The sequence below is a fragment of the Aplidium turbinatum genome, chromosome 1 (assembly GCF_918807975.1).
Source record: "Aplidium turbinatum chromosome 1, kaAplTurb1.1, whole genome shotgun sequence".
NCBI lineage: Eukaryota > Metazoa > Chordata > Ascidiacea > Aplousobranchia > Polyclinidae > Aplidium > Aplidium turbinatum.
Window position 1 is genome coordinate 46,685,824 of NC_137472.1, and position 23,279 is coordinate 46,709,102.

Sequence of the window (23,279 nt, forward strand, 5' to 3'; positions counted from 1 at the left end):
TATATTATGTACTTTTACCTTCGGCCCTTTCTGTTAAAGTCCCAATGGTTCCCATTTGGTTTTGCGATATGCCAGCTACAAGCCTGCTGCTTTGATATGAAATAACAACTAGCCTAAATTAAAAAAAGTATAGTAGAAATAATTACAATTAGCAGTAACTCAATTAAATAATATTTTCCATTCAACAGCGTTGACGTCAACAGTAGGCTGCTGCAGTGTAAATGCATAACAAAAACATTCTTCCAAATAGCAAATCAGAACCGAGGTGTTTTTATTGCGATTGAAATAGTTGTAAAGCAAGGAAAGCTTCTTCAAGACGGAGTGACAGACGTCTTAAAATTTGTGTAAAATTGAAATATCTGTCTTTGGAATCTATGTCAAAGTTTTCAAAATTGTGGTAAGTACCTTTTGTAGTGTTTTTTTTTTGGGGGGGGGGGAAGGGGCAATTTTAACAAAGTTTCATTCAACTGTGATTTTGAATCTCGAAGGGCTCAAAAAGCAGTCAAGAAGCTTTCTTGATCGCAAGAGTTGTATTTCTGATATTTTTTCTCAACATTTGCACTTTTCTACAAAGCGATGATTGTGAGAGCCATTGATGAAGATCGTTGTGACTTGATAGTGGCGACTCTGTATTGTCTTGAAAAGTGACCCAAATTAATTCTACAGCATCTTATTGAATAATTACATTCTATGCCATGGCTTGTGCAACGCCTTCAATGCTTTCCATGCAAGGTTTAATTTACAAAAAGAACAAGATTTAATGAGAGAATGGAACCCACAAAATAAAATTTATGATATGTTTTATAATGAATAAAGTGGTGCAAAAAAAGAAAATAAAAACATTCATTTTCTTGTTTAAAAACGGAAATATAAGACAGACTATAAATTTTGTATTATTTTTGTTATGTTTTTCATCACCACAAAAATATTTTTACCATTCACTTGCTATCATAAGTTTTAGTTTTCTGTTGGCGACGTTGATCCATTTTCAACACCAAACGCAGTTTTGGCTTAATGTTTACTGCATCATCTAAAATTTACGTAGCGGTTTGTTTATAGCCACATCAAAACTGTATTACTGTACCTTAGGGCTCAAGCTTTATTTGATGGGTGCTTAGCGTGCTTACTACCAAACAATAATTGACTGAATACAAAACTATGGTCACATTTATTAGGCTTGTTCGTAACGACAAAAGTTAATGGATTTTAGAAGTTGCTTTTACTGTACCCGATAGTGGCAGCTCCGGTAATAACGGGGCGTTTCTTATGAACGCATAACTAATAATAATTTAAAACAACACAAACGCACTTGAAATTTATTGCTATGAGTAAAATGGCGCACCAGTTACAATTAAAAATGATTTGAGACTTAGCAATATTGTTAAGTTTTAAAACAACGTGCATGATTTTCAAATGGGGTTTTAATAAACCAGCAATTTCTGCATAGAACTGTTTGGAGAGAGAATTCACGAGTTACGAGGATAAAACCACCTTCAAGACAAATTCGAAAAACGGGGCTCAATCTTCTTAGTTCATGCTTTGTGACAAAAATGCAGTACTACATCACTGAGTCCCCACTAAGTTGCTTCCATTGACAATAACTATCAGTTACACCAGTGATTCTCAACGTGGTCCAGGTGGACCACTTGTGGTCCACCTGGGATTTCTGTTGGTCCACAGAGAGTTCTATAAATCCGTGATAAAACGTTCTTCTTTAACTTCTTCAAAACTTATTTTACTAGTTGACGAGTATCCTATTGAACTGTTCATTGGTTCAAGACATAAGTGAAGTGCTGGCAGGCCTATTCAATAAATCATATGTTGCTGTAATTGTTGTGTTGTCGGTGCACGAAGATTGCGCTTCTTCATGGTAACCCACCAAGTTTCTTTAGGGAGAGTAGAGTTATTCGCTGTTTCACCGAATGTTAATTAAATTATTTTATAAATGTCACATGGTATATTTTTTCAAACGTTAAATTAAGTACTGTATTCTGCAGTGCTTTCAGATTAACAAAATGTTAGAAGCTCCTGTTGCTAAGAAGGCAAAACTGACAACTGAGACATTACCATTTTATTGAAACAATTTGTGCATGATGTTTTGTTAGAATGAAATTTGAAATTAAAATTATGTGTATTCAAGTAGTTAAGGTTGAGTGTAAATTAAGAGATTTTGCTTAATTAGTAATTATGTTTTATTTTATTTGAACACGCATAATTTTACATAATTTTTACGTATAATTTTATTAAGGACTATAAGATTGAACATGCCTTTGAGTTTTCTGACCTATGTGCAATACAGTTTCGACCAGTGGCGTTCAAATGGCGTCAACATAGCAAAGTAGTCCATCGGATATATTTTTTTTAAATATGGTCCATGGGCCAAAAAAGGTTGAGAATCACTGCGTTACACCACTGCCCAGTCTGCAAAAGATGGCTCTTTTAGATCGTTTTCAACGTCCGGCGACAAACAGAAGTTGTGGCTTTGGATTTTTATGAAGCAATTTAACCTTGGCTGTCTAAAAATTTAAAATCAGATGAAATTGCAAGCAGCTTTTGGAAAGTCAAAGTGTCTGATAAACACCATGAAATTAATCAGCAGTCAAAATCAGGTTTTACCTTGTTATGTTATGAAATACAAATCATTGCATGAAGTAACTTTTGTGAAGCAAACACCCTGTTGACTCTGTTGTATACAAGTGGATTTTTCCACTTTGAGTTTATTAAAAACACGTTTTGCTGTTGACAATGCATTTAAAAAGGTTATTTTAGTCAATGAAGTAAGCAAGTTCACGTGACAAAGAATTTATTAAATAATTTAGACCGACAAAGCTTAATTCAAATTCCATGGAGGCGTTCACTTCAAAACTTAAAGGGCTTAACTGCAAAAGTGCTGTTAAGTACTTTATAAAAACATTATCAAGATAATCGTTGAAAAAACAAAACACACCGGCTTCAACCTTGAGTTATAAAAGTAATCTTGTACCAATTTAAACAACTTACTGACGTATTTAGTTAACTTGTATTTTGGCTGCATGTTTTTTTGCAGTAAATTACTGTACGTAATTGCAAAAGGGATTTAAAAGATTGTTAAAGTATTTATGGCCAACCATTAGTTTTACGCAGTAGGATCAGTTACATCGATTAAACGTGTGCAAATATTGAAGCGATGTAACAACGACCACTTTTGCAAACTAGAAGGCTGTGATTCGTTTTCACTGCTTCTGGCATTTAAAGGATCCGGTTCTTTTCAAGTCACACTATTGGCAATTGGCAACTCGAGTTCTTGTGGTCAGTGGCTGAAGGTGTTTTCAATCAATTTTAAATTTCATACGTAATTATTTTTTTAACGTCAGAATAGAAATGATACTGTTAAACAGTCCAAGAGATGTTGTTGATTTTTTGTAAGTTCAACGCTTTTAAATTTTTGGGCATGAAATTGATATTCACGTGCAGATAAAGACTGTTCACCAGTCATTTAATTATAAAATAATATCTGATGTTCTTTTGGTGACTGCAAAATAGGCTACATAAAGATGTTGAAATGATAACTAGCTTTATTTCCGCCGTTTCGTCAGTCAGCACGCCCGATTTTTTTAAGGAAGCTGAAAAGAATAAAAACTACTTGCTTAGCAGCAAAATGTTACAACACAGAAACATATTGACGAAGTGAAGTGTGGGGACAAGGAAGTAGGCTATGTATAAGTGGTTATCAATTTCAACAGCGTGTGGTAGCCCAGTTTGTAGTCACCAGAATTTACAGTTTATTGACGGGCTATTTTTTGCTTAATTGGCAAGTTACTCACTTTACTATATTTGGGAAGTTTAAAGCGGTTTTAACACATTCATCTGTTGTCATGTGAACTCCGTTAATATATGCAATACGTCTTGACCGAGTTATGCGCACACTGTAGTAACGTAGTTGGTTGAGGGTAATACAAGTATTACTGCCAGGTCAGAAAGTGATCAATAAAACTGGTTCAGAAATTTTAATTAAGGTTGAAGCAACGTTAATAAAAACAAAACTTACTATTTTGGTGGAGCAAACCATCGGTCTAATGACAACAAACGTATCCTGTAAGACCTTGAAAATGTTTTATTGGCAAACCTGGTTGACCATGATCTTGCTTACAAAGTTTATGCATTTTTTAAACTTTTGAATAAAGTTTTCTTTAAACTCAATTTCTTTTTTACTGGTTTTTGAATATCCTGTTTCTCCATTTTGGTTTTGGTTAATCTTTAAACAAATATAAATACAACATTTTACTTTGAAGATTTTTTTTCAGCCGTCAAATTGGCGCACTTATCTTCTTGGTGTATGATTGCAACTGAAATCAAAAAGTTTTTGAACTTGTTTGCTGTCTAGCAAATTGACAGTATGTTACTGTGTTTCTTTTTTCTCGAAAACACCTAAATCTTCAAGTTGATATGATTGAATTTCATAATTTTATGTTTTTGCACAGGAAAATGTTTTCGTTTTACTGGATGTTGATCTTGTTGTTGGCGACCGATTGCCTTACAGCGGCAAAGAATACCCACCGTGACACGCTTACAGTGGAGAATGGTGAGAGTGTTTACTTAGACTCTTTAGAGTCTTAGAAGGTATAGTAAACTTGATCAATCGTTTGTTAATGAAGTAAACCAACCATTAAATTTCTATACTTGACGGAATACAAAAGTAAACCCAAACAAATAGGCTACATTTCTAAATGGATATTGTAACTCTTATAAAGTCAGTGTATTTGTTAGCCAAACTGGGCCTGCTGGATTGCCATACTTCATTGGCATAAAGCTTCCAAAAACAATTGCAACGGTTGTCGTCGTTGTGTGAGCTTCTGGGGCCGAAGGTCTGTCCTTTTACCACCCTAGATTCACGATGTTCCCGCACTAAGCTGGAAGGATACTAGAAAGCAGCCAGTCTTTTGTTTCATCATCCAAGACACCCAGTTGTTCCACTAAATTAGGTTGCTTGAAGATGGTACATCGTTAATGATGTGATTGGCTGTGATACGGTGTCTGTCTTGAACCATAAAATTATTTTTTTTGCATTCAAAACTTGAATTTGTGATGATAAAATCAGTATTTTATAATTGAAGTCTGATTTGTGCAAGCTCAAATTAAATCTTGGACATGAATTTAATTAAGTTTGGCATTAGGTTACTTTAAGAAATTAAAATATTGATCGAGATATGAAAATATTCCATATAAATAAAAATATCGAAAAATGGATAAAAAATTTTGATAGTAGGCTACAATTGTTTTTTTTCTTCATTATATCAAGTTAGACTGATAATATGAATTGTTGCGATATATAAGTTTATAAAACGTACCAAAAAATGTCAATAGGCAAACAACAGCTGATAGCAATTCCGGGCGCAACAGTTCCTGATGAAATATTTTGTAACCACAACTTTTTTGAATCCTGACAAACAGGTCACACACGATAATAGGACCACTTATTGCCGTCTATCTCTCATAGATAGCTGCTTTGATCTAAAACGTTTTCTTTCTGCGATATCAAGATTTTGCTGTGGTCTACGCCTACACTTTATATATTTCAAACAAAATGATTATTTTTATCCACTGATTGCAATGGCTGCAATCAAACAGCATTATTCCGTGACTTTTTTTGCCTGGGTTGGGGTTAAAGTTATGGTTGGAGCTTTGTGTTTTGCCCAGGACTCTATTTTCCGAATCACAAGTTTTTGTCTTCAACGTTTTTAAACTATTTTCAAATTTATAGTTTCGGGAGAGAGTTTGCTTTTTTATACCAAAGACAGGCAAGACACAACAATACCACAGGGTTGAGCATTACAACAGTATATATTTTACATATTTACAAAATAGTTAACATTCAAACGTTTTCGGCTTAACCTAAGCCCTCATCAGGAATCTGAAAATATTAATAAAATGCAATAAATTTCAACTTCTTGAAGGTAACTAGCTAACTAATTGTAAGCATCAAGAAATACGCAGAGAGCAGAATTCCTTATTTGGCAACATTAGTGGGGGTAAATATAGCCACGTCCAATTTCTAAATGTGTTCTAAATACTCTTACACTTGTTTTTGCATACGTTGTAGAATGCAAAGAAAGCTTTGTGCCCTACAAAAACTACTTCCTGAGAGGAGTCAAAGAAGAATTCTTTGTCACCTACAACAAGACAACTGAGGAAGAGTGTTTGAAATATTGCTGCTTGGAAAAACAGTGAGTTACATCAGATTTGAAACCATGCTTGTCATAGTTGAAATATATTCATATCTTTTTAAATAAACATAAAGTTTATTCAAATACTTATCAGGTCAGTTATACTCACTACCCTAGCCAACAAAGCTTGCCTTTTTTCATTGTTTCAACATTGTCAAACGTTGTAAAAAGGAAACTTTTGCTGGATGAAATATCTTGCTTATGCATAGGATTTTTGAAAATCTAAGAAATGTTGTCTGAATAGCTTTTGCATTGTTTTAACATGTTTGGCAACTGATGTGATTCCGCTTCTATAAGCGCTGATAAATGATAAATTTCGATGATAAAACAAATCGTTTTTTTTTTTCATTAAAACTCTACCTCGTTGGCTTCATTTAGAAAAAGGTAAGCTGGGTCGTTTTTAAAATGTCTGTGTCAATGGGGCTGTAGATTCTATTGCTATACACTGTGACGCACGCGCAAGTAGAGCACAGCAAGACATTTAGAATGAGATGAATCGCATGCGTTATAGCCTATGTGCATCTTTACTGCAAAAATAACAATCAAATCAAAGTAACTCTTTTTTGGGGGTTTTGATTACCTTTGATCATCAAGCACAATAATTGTTATGGACTTAACCACCGTTATACTTGAACATGTTTGATTGTGCTGCTAATTTGCATTCATTAAATGCTGGCATTTTTACAACAATCCATTTCTTTTGCAAAATATCAACCTTATAGCATAATTATTAGCAAGAATCAATTTCTTCAGCTTATTCAAATAGAATTTAATTACTTTTGACTATTGAAAAATCTTGAGTTTTCTTCGTTTTTGTTGTTTATGATATACTGTATGAGTGTATCGTATATGCACGTGATATATGTGATGTCACCGAAATGTGGTTTAAATGCACGAGTGGCCGCCTTTAAAAATGGAAATTTTTTATAAAAGTTACAAATGTTTTCATTGCGTCTAAGCATTATGGATTGGTTTTGTTTGTTGAAATGCTGTGATTGAAAGGTTTGACTTACCTTTCAGCGCAATAGACATTTACACAGAGAAAATAAACTTAATTCCAGTCAGAAAATCTGTCCTTTTTACGTCTAGCGACGTTGAAACACGATCATGATTATATTAGTTGTAATGCTTGAGCACAATTGGTGGCAATGACATCTTTCATTATGTTGGATGACATTTTTGCCTGCTAATATGTGTGTGAATACGAGATATACAGCATTTTGTCTGCAATAGATGTCTTCTTTTACACCACTGCGTATAAGCCTTTGATATAAAAACACACCAGTTATGCAATGTCTTCAGTGTTTTTGTGTAGTATTATAATTAATTTACATAAAAAGTTTGATTCTTAACAAGAATTTCAAGTCCCAAATTCGTAAAAATAAAAGTTCTATTTATAAAGGTGTGTGCAGTCCGTTGTAGCCTAATAGGTTATTTTTGCATTTTTTTTATAGAATTAATTATTCCCAGAAATGTCAGTGATAGGCAACAAGTTAGGAGTAGATCTGCAGTTTTTAATATGTTGTAGTAACGTTTTCAGCAATTGAATAAACGAATTTCAATGGTTTATGTTTTTGTTTTTTTATTTTAGTTTCGACTGCAGCTCTTTCAGCTATTTTCCAGCGCTGAAGGTGTGTTACGTCATGAATTTAACGAAGCACGATGACGTGGCACAACTGGTACCCTTCAAAGGAATAACTCATTATGACAAAGCTGTTCCTACAAGTGAGAGAATACAGTAAAATAAACAACTTACGGTGGATAAAGTAAAAGTGCTACTGCTTCTTCTCATTTCACTGCTTTTAAATTACAAGTTCTGACGTAGGCTATGTATAAAGTACCCTAGTTACCTAGTATACTGTAGACTTAAAGATCTAAAATTTTCTGAGATAAAAAAAATCAACAGGAAAAATAAACCAATTGAATTGTTGTTTAAAAATACTTTAACTTAATGGCGTCACTTTACGAGGAATTGTAATTTTACCAAAAAAACGTTATAAATCCTCTTTATCCCAAAACCTATTTATTCTAATGACAGAGGGCACGCCAACACAAAATGCTACAACAGCTCCTGAAACGACGTCTCAATTTGAAAGCACAACTTCTACTGAAGAAAAAATCCCAGCCACCACTGCAGATGCAATTGAAATTACAGCACCAACAACCACTCAAACAAAACTGGAAACCACTCAATCAAAAGTTGTAATAACAACCCAACTTACTACTGCGTCATCAAAGAATGATGTCACAACGCCAAGTCTTATCAAATCATCGAAAGTGTCGACTAAGTTTCCTAAAACGAAGCCAACTAAGTCTCCTAAAATCTTAACAGATGCGGCATTGACAACTGTCGGCGCAATTACCATAGCAAAAGATGTAGACAATCCAATTATCTTTAGCAATGAACTGTCTTCGAAACATCTAGAAAATGCGACATCGTATTCCATTACTAAATCACAAGGTATAGTCTTGAAAACAAAATATTCTATTGCTGTTGAAAAACATATAACCGTCTAACGTGATAAAGAGACTTTAATAGTGAGGAATAGCAAATTTTTGTGTTTTAGTTTGTGTACGTGACGATAAAATGAACTGGCTCTCTTTGTTTAGAAGTCCTTTATAAGGTACAATTGAAGCTACATTTTCCTATATCAGCAATCACATGCTGTTTTAGCTTTTTTTCCAATGCCAAAGCAGCTAATTTCTATGCTGCCACACTTTCAGGTTACCGTACATAAAAGTTTTCGTCTGCCCTGTTAGCTCAATGGTTACGCGCACGGCTCAAGATCACGCGGCGCAAGTTCGACTCTCGGGGTGTGCGCTTGAGCAACGCATTTCAGAACTGCTCTCCATTCAGTGACACCTAGTGAATGGAATAATTCCCCGGCAACAACACTTCAACAATCGGAAAACTTCACTCTGCCAATCTCGGTAACCGGTCTTGTGTCAAGAGCCTCTACAAGTATGCGAAACTACCAGGAATATTAAGGCTTTGCAAGTCCGAGGTTAAACATTCAAAACCAACCAACCAGCTTTATTTCTCTAAATATAGTGTTTGCTAGTTAAAATAAATTTATTGCGACACTCAGTGTTTTAGAGTGGCAGAGAAATTCCACATGTCACTTGGAATACAAAAATTGATATTCTTTTCGTAACTAACGAGATGACCTTTTCCATATTGGTTACAAAGGGACTCTCTTTTTCAGCGCAATGTCTAGGAGTTTGCCAAAATGGAGGGTTGTGTAAATTCATGGATGGAAAAATGTATGGAAAAGAAACGAGTAAAAACAAAGCTGAGTGCATTTGCAAACCTGGATATCATGGAGCACATTGTGAAATTGAATCAAAATCTGAAGCTCAAGTTGGAGATGAAAGTGCTGGTGGGAATCCAGCAGAAGCAGGTTTGATCCGATTTAAATGAAAAAAAAAATTCAACAAAACATATTCAGTGAAACTGCAGTGCAGTTAATGAAATTGATTTAACTTATTCAGCCTCCTCGAGGTTTTGTTAATTGCAATAAACATAATTATAAACAATATTCTGGTTTATGATCCTGCATGTTGATATTTAACTTGATTTCAATACTTATATTGATATGTTTTCGTAGCCATAAGTGAACCAGATGCAAATTCCGACTGCTAGGAAATAGCCTTTGCAAATGTTGATGAAATCTAAGTAATTCGTCGAGATTTTTACTAAAGTTAGCTTATGTGCTCTAGCTTAGTTATTAGCACAGTAAACAAACATTGTCACATCATGAACATGAGGTCAGCCAGCTTATTATTTGCATTCAAGCTTGTGTAGCCTAACCGACTAAAAATGCTTAATGTATATTTATGAAAGCCTTCACCGTTCCAATATGAACAGGAGTTCCAATATTTGGGATTGCGATTGGTGTTGTCGGGTTCTTTGTTTTTTTTCTCGTCATTGGTGTTCTTGCCGTTTACGTCATTTACCGAAAAAAGACCGGGCAATATCGAGTCAAAGAACAAAGAGAAAGATGGAATAAAAGAACAAGAAAGGTAAACGTTTAACTTATTATAAACAAACCATGATAATAATTAATAATAGCATTTATTCAGCACCAAATTTACAATGAGTTTCAAGTGAGTTTTAAATTCATTTAAATTTTAACTTCCTTTATGCAAATATGTAAACAATTCCAGCAGCTCGCAGCAACAACTGGAAAGCTGCGGTTGCCATATTGCGTCTTACACAAATGGTTGTAGCGGCAGATGTTGGAAACGCAAAAATCATGCAGGCTTATAATATGCGGGTAAAGTTAAGACGAAAGGCCAGATCATGAAACACTTTAACGCTGTATATACAAACAGACATATATTTTGAAACGCACACGATCAATATAGTATTAGTATGGGGAACCATAGAAGCAATTTTATTATGAGAGTAATATATGGCCGTCGTTACGTGTTAAAGTAACCGAGCTGTAGCACTCGGATCTCTTTGAAGAAGCAAAATAGTACAATGCGGAATGTTATTTGATAACGAATTTGAATAATCAAGTCGAAATATTACAAGTACATTAGCTAATTAAACTTTTTTAAGTATCAACATTTGTAAACTGTTTGATGAAACCGATTTTTCTGAGACGATAAAAGTAAGATTTAATAGCGCACTGATAAAGTTTTTCATAGCCACACCAGTTTTTTTTAATAATTTAACAGTAGGCCTACACCGAGTAAATTAATAAAAGTAGAAGGAGAAATATTAATTGTGTTTAGGAAAAAAGTTATATAGCTATTTTTTCTGTTTGTTAAGTTAAAGGAAACATTACGCTCATGTATTGTTCATGAATTATTCACTTTTAAAAACTTGATTCTATACTTTCGATGATATTGGATTTTCAACATATTTTCGTCTTCGTTAAAGAAATCAACTTTGTTGTGCTTAGTCTACTTTAGCGATTTTAGTTGACAATAACATTTCAAATATTTCAAAAGCGTTACTATATATTTGGTCAGTTATGGGTTTCCTTACTAGGACGAAAGTACTCAAAAAAAACTGCTGGTAGATGTCCTTTATTGCTTTTATAAACAAACTTGCATACGTTCTTCCGCTACTCTTTTTGTTTCTCCGATGTTTGACAAATCGGCTCACTGTATTATGTCATCTCCTTTGACACTTGAGCTAATGATCTACCCATGTTTTTGTCTTACTGGTACTACAAGCGTTTTCGAAATTTTATCATGAATCGTGTAGCATACAACAATATCGGCTAAACAATATCCACAAATTAAGTTCAGTTCAGTTCAGTTTATTGTTTTGCTGGCAATAAACAAACAAAAAGTACATACAGATTGAGTGTCTATCAGCACAACAGGATGGCAACGAAAGACCTGTAAGGTCATCTATGTCAGCTGCCACCCTATAGCCTGTTGCAGATAACACAGTAATAAAAAAATAAAATAAAAATAAAATAGTCACACTAAAAAAACAAAAAACAGATATATGAACACCAATACAGAAAAAAAACAAAGAAATATCAACATTAAAGCAAATATGAATTAATTTCCATATTGACCAAGAAGAAAACAATTGTACTTAGCTATGAAGACATTATATGTATTTTCTTTCAGCTCATTAGAAATGTCACTCCATAACTTCACACCAGTAAAACATAACATTTTTTCCCACTATTTGATTGAACAGACGGTAAAAACAACGTACATTTTTTGTGATGGCGTGTGTTGTAACTATGGATATTATCTAAATTGGTGAAGTAAGCATTATACAATTTTGGCAACATCTCAATGATATCATGCACAATTTTAAACATAAATTTTCCATATTCAAGTTTAATTAAGTCTTCAATCTTAAAAACGTTAAAAACACGATAGAGCTCAGCTGTATGGGTTGTTTTTGGTAAAAAACAACTTAAGGCACCTATTGGCATTAGAATTAGAAAAATGTTGCCTGTTAAAGTAATAATTAGTCAGTTGTAGTCTATATAGGGCTACTTTATTTTTAACTAATTAGGATAATTAATGGAGGCCCACTAACAAATATCACTTCAGTCAATACGATTAGTATTGATTCGTAACACATTGAACAGCATTAGTTTTATTAGTTTGGCTGCGCTGGAAAGCATCGGATAAAATGCGCTTAACTCTGGCTTCACTTTCATAAGCGTCACGTAAGTCCACTCGCCAATGCATGTCGATTGTGGATGTTTGTAACTTTGTCAGTATAATCAAGCACTCCTTCTAACACAGGGGTTCTTAACCGGGGGTAAATTTACCCCCTCGGGGTAAATTTCACCTAACCGAGGGGGTAAATTTACTGAATCATAAATTAAAGCAAACTTCATTTTTTCAGTTAGTAAAAAACTGGTAGTGTTGCACTCGATTTTGATTCAAATTTATGCTTAATGTAAGTTTTCGTCTTTTTCTTTTATCTCCACGCAAGTAGATTACCAGTTTCATTGCAGCAGCGTATGTGTGCTACATTTTTACTGTACCAGTTCAATATGCAAATGCAAGGAAAAAGTGTTACCATTATAGATGAAGGCCTACATGATAAAATTCAGGGCTTTCAGACAAAATTAGATCTGTGGAGTAAAAGAGTTCAAAAAGGAATTTACACAAATTTTCCAACATTTGATGTTTGGAAAGTCAGTAGAAGTCGCAACTAGATTTCTGACCGCGAAATCGAAATATACCAGCACCTTGCCGCCTTAAAAAAGAACTTTGGCGGTTACGTCGAAGGTGAAAGTTTTAACAGTAGCCTACTGCTCTTTCGATAACTCATCCCTTCGAAGCCAAGTTAGAAAGTATTGCTGACGATGATTTTTGCAAAGATGAATTGATTGATCTTCAATGTTCAACAACTCTTTGTTCCAAATTCTTATCATGCAATGGTGACTTTTTACTTTTCCAAGTTTTGGTGTGGATTAGTCGAAGAGTTTCCTACGCTGACTAAGCATGCATTTGAAGTTATTACACCTTTTCCAACTATTTATCTGTGTGAAGTAGGGTTCTCTTCATTGTTGACTATTAAAACAAAACATCGATCTCGTTTAGTTCCCAAACACGCCATGCGAGGAGCTCTTTTAAAGACTGTTCCAAGAATCTCCAAAATTGTTCGTGGAAAGCAAGCACAAAAGTCTCACTGATTGACTGTTGAAATTGCGTGTCAGTCATTAATAAAAGAAAAAAACTTAAACATTCTTGTGTGCTGTTATCATAGTTATTTAGGACGTTTGAGCAGACATTATTTTTCACAGGACCCCGTCAAGAACAATCGTGTCTTCGGCAAATTAACAGCTTGTTTTTGATATTTGCCAAGGTAAATCCAGACAAAAAAGATGTTTTGCATTTCTTCGCATGGTTGACTGGACACAATGACATCACAAGGAGCCACCAAAACGGTGGGGTAAATTTTACTTTTTTCATTCGGCAAGGGGTAAACGAGACAAAAAAGGTTAAGAACCCCTGTTCTAACAGAAACGACAGCCAGGCCTTACATCGGGAAACTTGATGATTACTTTCTGTTATTAGAAGAAGTAAACTATCTTCAAAACTTATATAAACTTATAGTTTGAAAAATAGACGATAGCCTACAAGTTAGATAAAAATAGCTACGGTAGCCTATTTCTCGTGGGCAGACATAGGCTATCAAGAAATTTTGTGTTTGAAATGGACACGTCTTCATATGGCTTGTCATTGATGAAGCTTTAATTTTTAAATAAAATATAAAAGCGAGTTTAGAAGACATCCGAATGTCTTTTTTGGCACTTTTTTAAAGAAAGCCAGCCGGTTGTATCGGTTGAGCCTGTGCAAGACTTCAAGCCATTAAAAAAATTGCCTTACCGACAACGTAATCAATTTCCCCAATAAACAAAACAAAAAAACGTTGGTTTACCAGCCTACCAAGCATGAAAGTTCCAGAAATGGATATCAAGAATATTCTGCACTTATAATGTTTGTGGAAACTGGAAACCCTTGTTCTGATCTAGTTGGTTTAATGTTGTTCCGTAGAAAGCACTTATCAATGCTTATCAGAGATGATACTTAGCTTATGTATTTAGCGTTGTTGGAATTGCATGTAGTTTGATGTTATTTAACTGTCAAACGTGGTAATTCCATATTTAATGTCACTTGAGCTCATCGCTAAATTTCTTAAACGTTTCTTCAAAAATACCACGGAGTTGAGCATTACAACAATATATTTTACATGTTTACAAATAATTTAACAGTCAAACGTTTTCGGCTTAACTTAAGCCCTCATCAGGAATCTGAAAATATTTATAAAATTGCAATAAATTTAAACTTCTTGAAGGTAACTAACTAACTGACTATAGCCTAAGCATCAAGAAACACGCAGCAATTAAAAGCAATAGTATTTCTTCAAAATGCTTTTCAAAATTTTAATGCTTTAACATCATGAAGAAAGACTAAAGAAGCTTCCATAATGACTAGATAATTTCTAATTGTACTTGGGGCCAGTTGAATAATGCAATTTGTATAAAGCCACTCGTCTTTTTGTTTGGAACATGTAGGCTACACGGCTACACCAATGCATCATTGTCCGATGCAAATACATAGTCTACGGTTCAATAAATATGTTAACGTCTAACTGTTTTTTGTTTATTTATTTTTTCTGTAGAATGCAGTCCGACGGTCGCAAAGCTTCCTATGCCCTGACCAACGATCTCCGTTCGGAAGCGAACTAAATTTCCCTGACGTTTTGGATTCCAAAGGCAACCTTTCCACTTTGACGTCTGTGTGAAGCTGTTTGTCTTACCGTTATAATAAACTTATGGGTGCAGAAGGAATCAACATGCCTTAAAATATTTTTCGTTATGAAAAGAATCAGATCTTGTGTCATGCAATTGTCGTTTGTTGGGATTTATGAGTAGTACCATGTCCCAAACAAGCCAGTTTCCGAAAAACATGGTAAAATTTCTAAATAGTTATGCGATGAATAAACCGTATTTTTACATAGTTTAGACAAAGATTGTTCAGTGACAGTGCTCTTAACAATTTAGGCTTCATTTAACTTTTTTCATTGAGCTGAAACCGACAAGTAGATATAAAGCACAGTCTATAGCAGAGGTGGGCAAGCTTTTTGGACCACGGGCCAAAAACTGTTTAATCTTTGACGAACGGGCCATGTGAGTATATGAAATGGACAAGAGTGTTAATTTACAGTTTATCAACAACATTATTTACATGGATGAAGTGATAAACAAAATTTTCAAAAAACAAAGAATTGATTAAACAAATTTTCGATAATTGTTTAACTGTGAGGAACAATAAATCAAATAAACAATGCCTAGTTGGGACATAACAATAAACCATAGACCGACATAATAAAATTTCAATAAGATGGAATGATTGTGTCTGCATTATAAAAAATAGCAATGAATTGGATTAAAGCATTCGTTTCCGCCAATATCAGGTGGGCCAGATTAAATAACCCAACGGGCCGGATTTAACCGCGGGCCGTATTTGCCCATGTCCGGTCTATAGTGATTGTCCAGGGACGTAGGCTATAGCCACAGGAAGAGAACAATCGCCCGACTTTATTTTTTCCACCCCCCCAAAAGTTTCTTTATGTTTTTAACGTGGTTTTTAATATAACTGCAACGTCTTAATGACGTATTATTGCATGTTAAAGGACATTTCATAAATATTTGGCTGCATTCAGTAGCTATATTTTTAAAAGCAAACTGCAGCTATAAATTTACCATTAAAATATTTACCCTCCCAATAATTGTTTTTGTTCGTCCTTAAAATGTTCTTTCTAGCTATACTGGATCTGTCCATATCGACATCTTTGTCACTTCTCAGGAATCACTGTTAGAAGTGTCTTTATAGTAGAAGTGCTTGCACTGGTACCGTACCGTAGCCTACTCTAGTAGCTACTGTAGGCTATACAGTAGCCTACTGAATAGGCTACAAATGTCGCTTATTAGCTTACTGTAGTAGCGTAGTAGGCCTATAAAACCGTCTATCAGTGGTCTAATCGAAGACTCTTATTAGATCCAGCTCTCGTCTCTGAGTCAGATTAACCTATATCCAGCTATGATGTGACGTAACAATGGGTAAAGATAAACATTATTTTTTCGTGCTAAACTTCTTTTAAATTTGCAATTGCAGCTGTCGAATACCAAGTTTAACATCGTTAGACTTAGCCTACTTAGCAGACTTGTTGCCTCAATTAGCTTTGAGCGAAGCTCGAAACGGGTTAGCACGAAACTGGTTGGTAACGACTAGAACAGGGGTTACCAAAATTGTTTCTCTGAGGGCCGGATTGCTGCGAAATTAACAGCTGCGGGCCGGACGCAAATTTCAAAAAGATGTACAACTATTTAGAATCTCCATTGACTTGAATTGAGCACAATAAATAACAAAGTCAGCGGTGGAATAGCAAAGTTGTGATGAAAATCGAAAGGTTGCTGGAAAAGTTATCTCCTGCTGCGATACAGTACAGGGCATCGTGCTCTTGAAAAAACATTACATCTTTCCAAATTTGACCTAGGCTGTCGTGTCCCCATTTGTGGTGGCCTAAAACATCGCACTCTCGAGTTTTTTGGCGCTAAAGCTAAAAGTAACTACTTTCAATTCTCTCATTTTCGAAAACCATCATTTTTCCCGATTAGTTTTTTTTTTTCAAGTTTCTCTTTCGCCTGAATTATGTGATGTTCTAGTCCAGTGGTTCTCAACTTTTTTTCTTTCGTGGCCCATTTTTCTCTGCATAAAAATTCTATGGCCCATTAAGTTTTATGTAAGCAAAGAACTACAAAATGGGTTTATAAACAAAAGCAGCAGAACATATTTCAAAACAAATTATTTATTCAACCGACCAATAGTGAGATGCCTGCTCCTGAACATTATTAACCAATATATCAATTTTTGGAAGGGTTGAAGATAGCGCACAACGCATACTACCTTCCACTTCAAGTTGGAATGTTGCTGGAATCCCCCTGTTGAATCTAAGCGCTGACGCTTCACACTATCTTTTCGTCTACACACTTTATCAAATATCGAACTTAAAGCCTCAAGTATTGTCAATTCCTCTCCAAAATAATCCACAAAACAAAATGCTGCACGTACTAAAAAGCGGATCTGCCAAAATTCAACTAGGCTACCGCTTTTAAAGATGGTTTAATGGTAACCACAAACTAGTTTATTACATCAAAAAGTGGTGTAAAAACTGAGTTGATGTAAAACTTTGTGTTGCAATAAAAAAAAATGATGATTGCCACTTTATAGTTGAAAACAGCAGCATCATTCATAATTACTAAACAAACACACAAGTGTAAAATTAACTATACTTACTGTCAAAAATGAAACATAATGTTTCAATAAATCTTTCAGTTTTTTAAATAAGTCTGTTGCCCACCTCAAAATGCCTCTATGGCCCACCAGTTAGCTATGGCCCACTGGTTGAGAACCGCTGTTCTAGTCGTTACCAAACTGGTTAGGGCAAACAAAGAAATTATTGAAATCCTTTTGTACCGTAACCGGAAAAAAGTTAAAGTGTAGCTTCGATTTCAAACCTAAAGTAATCACCAAACTTCAACGAAAATCCAGTTTTTATTTGATGTGTTTGGGAAAGTGCAAAGTGTATGCCCATTGCCCATACGTTTTTATCAATAGGTTAACCCGTTCGGCTATTGAGGCCAAAAAGCGGCCAAAAAAGGTAGCCTACATGTTAACAATGAATGTTTATTAGCAACCGATTGTAGCAAGAATTGAAAACGATAAACAGGGTGTTTCGTGATCTGTATAGCTCCTGCGTGCTTTACATACGGTAGGCCTACGTCATTTTTACGTTTTATAATAGCCTAGCCTATGCATAGAAACAAACAAATAGCCCCATAATTGCATTGGAGCCCCAACTGATAAAGTTAAGCCATGGCCCTGATTAAATGGCAGTCCAGCTCAATAAAACTATGGAAAACGATTTCTCTACAGCTGTGAAAGCCTTCCTCGAATATAATTTTTTAGCCATTATGTTATGGACAGACAATCTCTGTCCTACAAATCAAACGTCACATAAAACCGTTATGGTCTGCTTGACCTGGCGTCTTACGTCATGGAATATTTCTAAAAATGAACACAGATTTCACTATCTTTTGAACCACCTGTGACCTGTGTAATATTTCATCATTTTAAATCTTGAATTGCGAAATCTTGCGTAAGCCAAATTTACCTGGTACTGGAACTGTTTCATAATGTTTATCACTGTTACGTCACAGAAGCTGGTTACGTGCGTTTGAAATATCGCAATCAATTCGTCATTTTTTAGAATTGCAGTTAGAATATTGGAGCAGAACTACCCCGGAAGGAATGGGTGAAGCTCAATCACCTGCGGACTGGAGTGGGCCGTTTTAGCAGCAACATGTTCCAGTGAGGCCTCGCCGATTCACCATCTTGTGCGTGTGGCTCAGATTTTCAAACTGCACACCACATTATCTATCAATGTCCTGTATACCGACCACAAGATAGACATGTGGACCTAACAACGCTCGATGAATACACAATCCATTGGCTGCTGCGCCTGGATGTAACAACGTAATCTGTGGCGGCCTCAAACGCAAGAAGAAGAAGCAGTTGGAAAGATTGGTCGCATGATAAAACTGTTTTGGCTTGTGCTTACCAACTAGACGAAATTTTTGTCTTTATCTCACTAATTTGTATTGTGGTGACAAGTTTTCTACTGCGTAGTGCATACGCGTTGCACTAATTTTCGACAGCCGGTGGCTATTTTTTTTGCTGAAATACAATTCTTGAAAAAGACATTTCAAACGAGTAGCCTATTCTTTTTCGCGGTCATCGCATACAGACGAACGGATCCAGGAATTTTATGTTACAACTTTCCCACGAAGATATTATGGTTTACCGCTGTGACCACATTATGCATATTATTATTCCAAGTTAGTTTAAAATTTGTCCAGTCGTTTGATGCAAACCTTTTAGATCTGGAATAGGTCTTCCTTTAGCCTATTTATGACTTCAACTTTAGATTGAAAGTTTAGTTTTGAAAAATCTCTCAGCTTAGACTTAGATACTAAATCTTCTACCATTTTAGTTAAATTTTTATAAAAAAACAATCCTTTACATTGCAAAAGATCACATATACACACGTAGCCTACTATGCGGGCATCCCAGCTTGACGATGAAAGGTTTTATAACTGTGACGCCACAAACGGTCACATTTGCGTTAGGCCTATGAGTGCTATGCCTCAAATCATAGTTTAGTAATATTGTTCATTCTGTTTTATGGGCGATTTTGCGAAAGAAAAAGGCACGCATAATAGCTACAATGTATGGAACTTTTGTGATCTGAAGAGAGGCACAGCTTGGCGATGCCCCTCTTCGAGTATTTCAACGAGTTTGACCACGTGAACGCTTGATATAAATATCACCACAGAAATAGAGAAAGTTAAAGCACAGTTTGGTCATAGAAACGTGAAATTTGGGGAGAGGGGGCACGACAGTAGCAATTTACACAAATTAAAACACCTAAAACGTGCAATTTTTACTACTTTTTAGCAAATAATATTTATTCTCACGTGATAGCCATCTTTTTTATATAACTGTTGCTTTGCCACATGTAGGCAGGTGAGGCAGTGGTTGGTTGGTTTTGAATCTTTATACTCGGACTGACAAAGCCTTGATTGGTTATTATCCTGGTAGTTTTGCATACGGTACTTATATGGAGGCTCTTGATGCAGGGCCGGTTAGCGAGATTGACAGAGTGAAGTTTCCGATTGTTGAAGTGTTGTTGCCAGGAACTTATTCCATTCACTAGGTGCCGCTGAATGAAGAGCAGTCCTGAAATGCGTTGCTCAAGCGCACACCCCGAGAGTCGAACCAGCGCCGGAGCCCGTCCTCTCACGTCGCGCCTCGCATACGCGGCACACCTGCATGCAATGCATTCACACGTACTGCATGCAATAAGTCATTTAAAATCCAAGATGTTAAATGAAAGAGAACTCAACAAAAAGAACAACAGAAAACTCTAAAATTTAATATAAGCTAGAGCAGACGATTAGACATGCTGCATGTAAAAAACATTTAGACCTGTTTCCTTTGACTTTCAGCATAGCTTAGCATAGCCTACACTGTTATAGCTTATAGGCTTAGTCAGAGGTGGGCACCCGTTACTTTTAAAGTAGCGCGCTACCCGCTACTGCTACTTGGGCCAAAGTAGCGAGCGCTACCGCTATCCGCTACCAATATACAAAATTAGTGCGCTACCCGCTACCGCTACTCGGGCCAAAGTAGCGCGCGCTACTGCTACTTCTTCCGCTACTTTTGTCTAAAATGACACTAGGAAACACTCAAGCCCCTAGTGACGCAAAAAATGACCTTGAAAACGAATGTTATCAATCGTTTACGCTGTCATTTTAACGTCGTTATAGAAAACACATTCTAAGGGAAATTTTTGTTACGCATCTTTCAAAAACATGAGCATTTCAAAATGAAAGTCACTAAGTCCTGCCCGCTTTCGCTTAAGCACATCTTTTCCAACAGAGAAAAGTCTCTCCATCGCAGCACTGGAAGGAATGGGGGTGTTGTATTTAATGAACAGATGTTTTAACTCGGTATTCGAAAAGCTCAAAGACTTGCTCTTGTCCGAAAAAAGGCGTCCACAATTGCTCCTTCTTTCTGCACCGACGTTTCACGGGATTGTGCAAACACTCCAAAAATACATCCTCGGAGTCATGACTGGTGTTGGTGTCACTCTTCTCGGTATCAACCTGACTTGATGTCTCCCGCAACAGTCGAATTACATCTGTCTTGACTTTTTCTCGCAGTGCGTCAGCATCATCCGTGGAAACTTAGTGCAGAAGTTGTAGCCACGGCGTCTTGAAGGAGGGATGAAGACATGATGCCATAACGCATTTCATGTTGTTGAGGCACTTGTTGAATCGTTTCTTATCCCTGGTTTCTTCACCCCTTCAAGGACTTTCACTTTTAACTCCTCACAGGTCACAAGATCACTGATCTTGGTCAACTTATTTCCGCAAATTGTGATGGTTGGAAGCAAGACTCCGTAATATGCCGTGGACTCGCCCTGGAGAATGTCTAAAGCAGAGGTCACAAACCTGCGGCCCGCGGGCCGCATCCGGCCCATGAAAGAATTTTGTGCGGCCCGCAAAACAACTTGACAATCTCACATGGTCATCAGTTTTCGGCAGCACGAACCTATGCGAACAGTTCTTTTCAAAAATGCACTTTACAAAAAGTCGTTACAGGTCGAGGCTGACAGATGAAAATCTTACTATGCAGTTGAGAGTTGCCACATCGTCTGTTCCACCTAATATTGAAAACTTAGTCAAGCAAAAAACTTTCCAAAAATCTTACTTTCCAAAATAATTCAATGCTTCAATGTTATTTTTTAATAATTTATGCTTCAATGCTGCATTAGATAGCTTCAGCTGTATGATTCGCATGGGCTTTTGTTTGTTGTTTGAAAAAAAAATTTCATTAACTGATTTGTTGTTTCGGAGCATAATGGTCGAAACATTTAGTCAACTTGAGCAAAAAGGATAGGGCCAAAAAAAAGAAGAAATCATACTCATATGAAAGCAAACGCTTCGAAAATTAAACTGTCTTCATTATCAGTGCAAGTAGCCTACTGTTGCTCTATCCTTTTTGCTCAAGTTGATTTGCTTTTATTTTTACTGTTGTATGTTTCGATTCTGCGTAAGATAATTTCTACTGTGTGGGTTTTACTACTTTCATCTGCCGTTTGTTACTTTTCATGAATAATATCTTGAGTCGCTTCTAAAAGATTTCCTAGTAGGTTACGATTAAAAAGTTGTGTGGCCCGATAACTCGTGTGTAATTGAAAAAGTGGCCCGCGACCGCAAAAAGGTTCGTTACACCTGGTCTAAAGCCTGGCAGATAGGCTTCATCACACGGAGATATTCGCCGAAGAAGTTGACGTCAGCTAGAAAAGACCAAAACTTTGCAACCAAGCCGATTATATAGCTGCTTGACCACGCCAGTATTGCAAAAAAACAAGCATTTTTTTCAATTTAAATTAAAAAGTAGCGAGTAGCTGGAGTGCGACTGAAAAAAAGTAGCGCCTCTCCGCTACCGCTACTTTGAAAAAAAATAACGCCGCTACTGCAGCCGCTACTCCAACTAAAAAGTAGCGCCGCTACCGCTACTTTTACCAAAAAAGTAGCGCCGCTACAAAAGTAGCGCGCTACTGCCCATCTCTGGGCTTAGTGCACCTGTGTAAGCACTCGGGTACCGTAATAGGCTACCTAACGTTTTGACTTCTGTTGCAAACCAAATTAAATGAATGACTTGACATAACTAATTACTGATAATGATGTTTTTGCAAACAGTTCCCCAAACAAATTAAACTAGGCTATAGGCTTGCCTGGTACTCAACTACTCAGTTCTGGGATATTTAGGCTAGTAGCCTACTGCAGCCAGTGCAGAGTGGTAGATCAAGAATCTTTGCTGTCCCAAACCTACTCAGTATTGCCTAGTTACTTACAAACCTCATGGCTAATAAGCTGGTCAGTGGTCACCGGAGCAACTTCGACTGCCAGAAGTTTACACGGCTTGCTGACCGTTAGCCTAATCATTCTGCTACAATTTCAACCATATTTCTGCTGAAAGCTTAGCCAGATTAACTGCGGCACTAGCGGCACAAGGTGCTGCTCAAAAAACGACCATAACTTTTTTTGCCAAGGGTCCCTGCTTGGAGGAGAGTGACAATCCTAATCTAGAGGAATTAAGCTTTCCAACAATAGGTCGCAATTTATTCCAGGCGGCCCTATATTTGCGCATTTTACGCTTGGTGCTCACCAATGAAGTAGCCAACTTGATTGTTTTCCACGTCACGCTTCATTGCACAGGGCTGCGTGAAACTGCTGAAAGGTCTGTTGGCGAGCAGATATATAACCAGCTTATTCACAAGTATTGGGGCTAGCCTAAAAATACATTTTTTCACCCATAGGGTTCAAAAGCTGGCTGGTAACGTTATATGTTTTTTCTTTTTCTCTCCATATTCTACTATTGCAGTTACTAATAAAATTATTTGGGCAAAAATGTCCAGGTTTTTGGACAAATCAATTT

The 23,279-nt window shown here is 36.2% G+C and overlaps 1 protein-coding gene across 2 annotated transcripts; it reads left to right on the plus strand.

Annotated features, from left to right (window-relative positions):
• Positions 1 to 200: 200 nt before the first annotated feature.
• On the plus strand, positions 201 to 15,166 carry LOC145780262 (uncharacterized). Of its 2 annotated transcripts, none has more exons than XM_082591969.1 (8): positions 201 to 397; positions 4,461 to 4,561; positions 6,080 to 6,203; positions 7,795 to 7,928; positions 8,242 to 8,664; positions 9,410 to 9,604; positions 10,072 to 10,226; positions 14,830 to 15,166. In XM_082591969.1, exons 1-8 carry the CDS (start codon positions 375 to 377, stop codon positions 14,950 to 14,952), a joined length of 1,278 nt encoding a protein of 425 aa, XP_082448095.1. In that variant the 5' UTR covers positions 201 to 374; the 3' UTR covers positions 14,953 to 15,166. The 2 variants fall into 2 exon arrangements, with proteins under 2 accessions (XP_082448095.1, XP_082448102.1); XM_082591976.1 differs by lacking the exon at positions 14,830 to 15,166 and adding an exon at positions 13,245 to 13,322.
• Positions 15,167 to 23,279: the final 8,113 nt, after the last annotated feature.

Excerpts from the sequence above, each read along its gene's own strand:
- LOC145780262 (XM_082591969.1), top strand. The coding sequence starts at position 375 with ATGTCAAAGTTTTCAAAATTGTG. Across the intron at positions 398-4,460 it reads TCAAAGTTTTCAAAATTGTG|GAAAATGTTTTCGTTTTACT; the intron begins GTAAGTACCTTT and ends GTTTTTGCACAG. Across the intron at positions 8,665-9,409 it reads TTCCATTACTAAATCACAAG|CGCAATGTCTAGGAGTTTGC; the intron begins GTATAGTCTTGA and ends TCTCTTTTTCAG.